We start from the raw sequence: 6,652 nt of genomic DNA, 5'->3' as shown, positions 1-6,652 counted from the left end.
CGGTTTCGATTTTTGTTGTCATTTCCACTTTTATTTTTGTCTTTATTTCCGTGTTCAGTTAATAAATTTAACAAATGCAGTAAGTACCACACTGCATTTTTGGTCCGAACCTTCACTTGCTTCCTCATGCGGGTGCGAAGCCAAGAGGACATCAGTTAGCACCTGTACTAACCAGCACAACTGACTTCCTATGTACCCAGAATACCCCCTGTTATAAGCCTCGTTATCATGTTTCTTCTTATTGCTGTTACTTTTTGTATATTTGTTTACTTTAGTCTTATTTGGTAAATATTTTCGTTAAATCTTCTTGGAACTGCACTGTTGGCTTACAGGCGCATTTGTAAGGATAGCCAATTTCATCGGTAAAGGTCCACCACTTATTCGGTTGTGTGTTCGGCTCATGTCGTTGTATTTGACCAAATACAATTTTGATTTTGATTTGAATTTTGTATGTGACCAACTCCAAATTTGGTTTGATTTGATAAATAGTAACCATGTACAGGGTGCAGGTTGGTGATTTGAGCAGGTACCATTGAACAATCTTATCCGATCCCTAACAGTGGACTAATATTTAAACTAATGAACGCGGATGGTACTAATAAAAAAACAACCAATAAGCACCTAATATACCTATATATATAGTACACATGAAACTGTAGCACTGATGAGTAAACCTAATTGTACGTTGGGTGGAGCGCGACAGTAAAAGACAGTGTTAGGGGTGGGGGAATGCACCATAGTGGAGCAGCAGGACCGTATTCCGTTATTAAACTAGGCAGAGTCGAGTTTAAGAACCAATAGTTATTATTTACAATTGTATGGCTACCCCGTGGCCAACTCCTTCTGTCCTTGACAGCTGGACGAGCTGCTGGGCCAATTGCGCCGCCCTATCGGAATCACGTATTCGACAGCTTGGTTGTGATACAGCCCGGGATGTCGAACCACGGTCTGTAGGGACACTCCTAGCACTGAGATGTAGTGCTTAGAGCGTTGGTGTCACTTGGGACCCTAAAATTGAGGGGCGCGTGGGGCACCAAGTGAAAAATAATGACCAGTGGCTAGCTCAACATGATCTTATCTGAGAGGAGCAAGGAGAGAGATGTAGGTTTGCAAATTCTATTCGCTTATCAAACGATGCTGTCCTTCATTAGTGACTGCGTGTACTCCTCTTTCTAAAACAGCTGTCTGCAAGGTCACAGTGGAGGAGGGTTCTAGAATCAAGGATTTACTAACTGTCATCTATGGGCAAATGAACCCCTCCCCTTCCGAAAGACACCAGGTGTATGTGCACTCACTTGAAATCGGGATTTGTCCAAATAATCATCGATGCACAAACTGCCGCAGCAGTGTTTTGTTCCTCCATAACCTTCATATCCCATTTTAATGTTTCGTGTTTCATAACCGAGACACAGTAGAGATAGGAAAAGGCAAAAATAAAGTTAACTTTCCCTTGTGTGTGTTTCTCTCCTGCATCAACGTTTAAGTGTATTAAATGTAGTCTTGTTATAAATTATTAACAATATTATAGTAATTGAATTACAGCTCTCTCCTCACGAATTTTCGTTTCTTTAACTGACTTTGCCTATGTTTAAATAAAGTTAAAATAAGTGTATATGATAATCTCACAACGCTCTCTTCTCCAAATTGTGTCTTTCTCATGAAAGTTTCAAACGTTGGGATGCACTCAACCTAAAATAAAAATATTGTGTGGAATAAAATAAAGTTTGTTTTCAGCCCTTCAGTGACAGTGTGGAGAAGAAGGAGAGAGATCGAGAGAGGCTTCTCCCAACCAAGGCCAATCAGCATAAACGATGTCTGATTGTTTAACTGGCTTATAGGGACACAGGGAGGAAAATGGTGGACGAACTTAAATAGAATGCAAAAACATTTTTTTCACCAAGTTCTAAGAAGAACCTTGAGTGTTTTGAGAGAGCTGGTCTGATGCACCCCTTGTGGATGTTGTGAGGTCTCGCTCTTTCCCCTTCTCTCTCATTGCATTCTCAATACCTCCCCTTGAACCCTGCCACTACACGTGTTCACCCACTCCATACTCATAAATACCCTCTCTTACTCATACTCATAAATACCCTCTCTCACTCCATACTCATAAATACCTTTCTCACTCCATACTCATACATACCCTCTCTTACTCCATACTCATAAATACCCTTTCTCACTCCATACTCATAAATACCCTCTCTACTCTCATACTCATAAATAGCCCTCTCTTCACTCCATACTTCATAAATACCCTCTCTCACGTCCATACTCATAAAATACCCTCCTCCTCACTCCCATACTCATAAATACCCCTCTTACTCCATACTCATAAATACCCTCTCTCACTCCATACTCATAAATACCCTTTCTCACTTCCGATACTCAATAAATACCCTCTCTTACTCCATACTCATAAATACCCTCTCTTACTCATACTCATAAATACCCTCTCTTACTCCATACTCATAAATAGCCCTCTCTTACCCATACTCATAAATACCCTCTCTACTCCATAACTCATAATACCCTCTCTTTACTTCCATACTCAAAATACCCTCTCTCACTCCATACTCATAAATACCATCTCTTCACCTCCATACTTATAAATACCCTCTCTTACTCCATACCTTAAATACCCTTTCTCCACTCCATACTCATAAATACCCTCTCTCACTCCATACTCATAAATACCCTCTCTCACTCCATACTCATAAATACCCTTTCTCACTCCATACTCATGAAATACCCTTTCTCACTCCAAGTACTCATAAATACCCTCTCTCACTCCATACTCATAAATACCCGCTCTTACTCCATTACTCATAAATACCCTTTCTCACTCCATACTCATACATACCCTTCTCTTACTCCATAACTCATAAATAACCCTTTCTCCACTCCATACTCATAAAAATACCCTCTCTTACTCCATACTCATAAATACCCTCTCTCACTCCATACTCATAAATACCCTTTCTCACTCCATACTCTATAAATACCCTTTCTCACTCCATACTCATAAATACGCCTCTCGTTACTCCATACTCATAAATACCCTCTCTCACTCCATACTCATAAATACCCTTTCTCACTCCATTACTCATAAATACCCTATCTTACGCATACTCATAAATACCCTCTCTACTCCATACTCATAAATACCCTCTCTTACTCCATACTCATAAATACCCTCTCTCACTCCATACTCATAAATACCCTCTCTTACTCCATACTATAAATACCCTCTCTTACTCCATAACTCATAAATACCCTTTCTCACTCCATACTCATAAATACCCTCTCTCACTCCATACTCATAAATACCCTCTCTTACTCCATACTCATAATACCCTTTCTCACTCCATACTCCATAAAATCCCTCTCTCACTCCATACTCAAAATACCCTCTCTCACTCCATACTCATAAATACCCTTTCTCACTCCATACTCATAAATACCCTCTCTCACTCCATAACTCATAACATACCCTCTACTATACTCTATAGCTCTTCTCCATACTCATAAATACCCGTCTTCTTACTCCAACTCATAAACCCTCCTTTTCTACTTCCATTACTCATAAATACCCTTTCTCACTCCATACTCATACATAGCCTCTTTTACTCCATACTCATAAATACCCCTATCTCACTCCATACTCATAAATACCCTTTCTCACTCCATACTCTAAATACCCTTTCTCACTGCCATACTCATACATACCCTCGTCTTACTCCAATACTCATTACATATCCTATCTCACTCCATACTCATAAAATACCCTCTCTCACTCCATACTCATAAATACCCATCTCACTCCATACTCATAAAATACCCTCTCTCACTCCATACTCATAAAACTCCTATCTCACTCCATACTCATAAATACCCTCTCTTACTCCATACTCATAAATACCCCTCTCACTCATACTCATAAATACCCTTTCTCACTCCATACTCATAAATACCCTTTTCTCACTCCATACTCATAAATACCCTTTCTCACTCCATACTCATAAATACCCTCTCTCACTCCATACTCATAAAATACCCTCTCTCACTCCATACTCATAAATACCCTTTCTCACTTCATACTCATAAATACCCTCTCTCACTCCATACTCATAAATACCCTCTCTTACTTGATACTCATTAATACCCTTCTCACTCCATACTCATAGAATACCCTCTCTCACTCCTGTTGAAACCTCCACACTCCACACGTATCTCTGAATGGAGAGGTTTTGAAAGTGTCACTTACGCTCCCTGAAACATGGCTGTTGGCTCTTAAATGCATCTTGTTATTTTATATGTATGTTTAATGAACCTTTACAATAAAGTGAACACAACCAGAGCCTTTCCTATCTGAGACTGCATGGGGATTGAACATAACCTAATCTACACAACCTGAGCCTTCCTATCTGAGACTGCATGGGATTGAACATAACCTAATCTACACAACCTGAGCCTTCCTATCTGAGACTGCATGGGGATTGAACATAACTAATCTACACAACAGAGCCTTCCTATCTGAGACTGCATGGGGATTGAACATAACCTAATCTACACAACCTGAGCCTTCCTATCTGAGACTGCATGGGATTGAACATAACCTAATCTACACAACCGAGCCTTCCTATCTGAGACTGCATGGGATTGAACATAACCTAACTACACAACCAGAGCCTTCCTATCTGAGACTGCATGGGATTTGAAAATAACCTAATCTACACAACCTGAGCCTTCCTATCTGAGACTGCATGGGGATTGAACATAACCTAATCTACACAACCAGAGCCTTCCTATCTGAGACCGCATGGGATTTCTGCCTATGCAGTGAGCTCCTCCACTCCACAAGGGTTGAATGTATGAGTCAGTCACAAGGCTAACTGTAATGGCATTCCACAGACAGCCCACACAGTGTTTCATCAGAAGAGATCATCTCAGGGAATACTGACAATAGACAGGCTGGGATCTCATGGCTGTTCCATGATCCTGATAACAACCCCCCCCTCCCTCTCCATACCCCACGGCCAGCTCCCCACCACCACACAAACACACTGCCAATCTGTCTCCAACAAATACTAGAGGGGTACATTTTGACTGATCAGTGTGTATCCTTCAGCTGTTTTCCTGGTTCCTTTCATACAGTTTCTCTGCCATGTCACTCTACTGTGTGAATGGGGTTTCTCAGTGATTTCATACAAGTTGTTTATGTAGAGGGTCTTTCTGTAAAGTGTACTGTAGCTAGAATTCCTTTATTATTTTATCATATTAGTGTAACTCATTTGAATGCCAATGTTGTGCATTAGCCACATAACATAACATTGATAACATAATGCCAATGTTGTGATAGGACTGCCAATGGCTCTGTCCTTGCCATAGAAATGTCATTAGAATGTTATGTTATGTAATTATACACTAAGTGTACAAAACATTAAGAACACCTTCCTAATATTGAGTTGCACCCCCTTCAGAGAGCCTCAATTTGTCGGGGCATAGATTCTACAACGTGTCGAAAGCGTTCCACAGGGATGCTGGCCCATGTTGACTCCAACGCTTCCCACAGTTGTGTCAAGTTGGCTGGATGTCCTTTTGATGGTGGAACATTATTGAGACACACTGGAAACTGTTGAGCGTGAAAAACTCAGCAGCACTTAAATGTTTTGTCTTGTCCATTCACCCTTTGAATGGCACACATAATACATGTCTCAATTGTCTCAAGGCTTACAAATCCTTCTATAACCTTTCTCCTACCCTTCATCTACACTGATTGAAGTGGATTTCACACGTGACCTCAGTAAGGGATCATAGCTTTCACCTGGATTCACCTGGTTAGTCTATGTCATGGAAAGAACAGGTGTTCTTAATGTTTTGTCCACTCAGTGTATCTTTATCTCTCTATATTGTCCTGTCTCCTCAGGTCTCCTCCTCGGCCCAGCCCAGGCAGTCTCAACTACTCTGATGAGGATTTGAGCACCACCAAGTACAACGATCTGATCCAGGCTGAGAGCAGCAGCCTGACAGAGAAACCATCTGAGATATCAGACTCTAAGGTACCGACAGTATGTACTCCCCTTAACGTCTCCCATCTCACTGTCTGTCAACGTATTGGATCCCACTGCACCTCACCTTTACATTGATGCTATGCCCATAGATGCTGATCTGTGGTCAGTTTTTTTATTTCCCCCCTAGTGGTTAAGGTTAGGATTGGGGAAGGACAGCTGAAAATTCCACCCGGACTGTAAGCAGACACTCAGGGCATTGATAGAATAGGGTTTAGATGGGGAATGTGTCCCGTGTCTCTCCTGGTCTCTATGGGGCAGTCAGGCTGAGCTGGAGGCAGCTCTGTGAGTAAGGCCAGTAACCAGTGCCCAGCTCTGGTGGTGGTCGGAATCAAGCACAGAGGATGCTCACACACGCGCACACAAACACATACGCACACAGACTGGAGGGTCTGCTGCGTTCTCAGGCCCAGGCAGGATTCCTTCCACAGCCCCGTCCTCGTTTTGGGTCACCGTTACCCATAATGCCCCTTACATCCCAGTTTGCTGTGTTGGCATCTGCTGAATCAGAGGAACAGACAGACACACAGGGGTCTGGGGCCCAATAAACAGCTCTCATCAATGAACTGGATCTCTCTCTCTCTCTC

The 6,652-nt window shown here is 41.8% G+C and overlaps 1 protein-coding gene across 1 annotated transcript in view; it reads left to right on the top strand.

The window, feature by feature from the left end:
- Positions 1-6,652, top strand: part of LOC112069197 (protein sidekick-2-like) — an 87,996-nt gene that overhangs the window by 66,078 nt on the left and 15,266 nt on the right. The window contains 1 exon segment of the mRNA XM_024136491.2: positions 5,924-6,056. Within this exon segment, the coding sequence (XP_023992259.2) occupies positions 5,924-6,056 (133 nt within the window).

This window comes from Salvelinus sp. IW2-2015, unplaced genomic scaffold (genome assembly GCF_002910315.2).
Source record: "Salvelinus sp. IW2-2015 unplaced genomic scaffold, ASM291031v2 Un_scaffold928, whole genome shotgun sequence".
Classification (NCBI taxonomy): Eukaryota; Metazoa; Chordata; class Actinopteri; order Salmoniformes; family Salmonidae; genus Salvelinus; species Salvelinus sp. IW2-2015.
The sequence above is the reverse complement of the archived record's forward strand: the minus strand, read 5'-3'. Positions and strand labels throughout refer to the sequence as shown.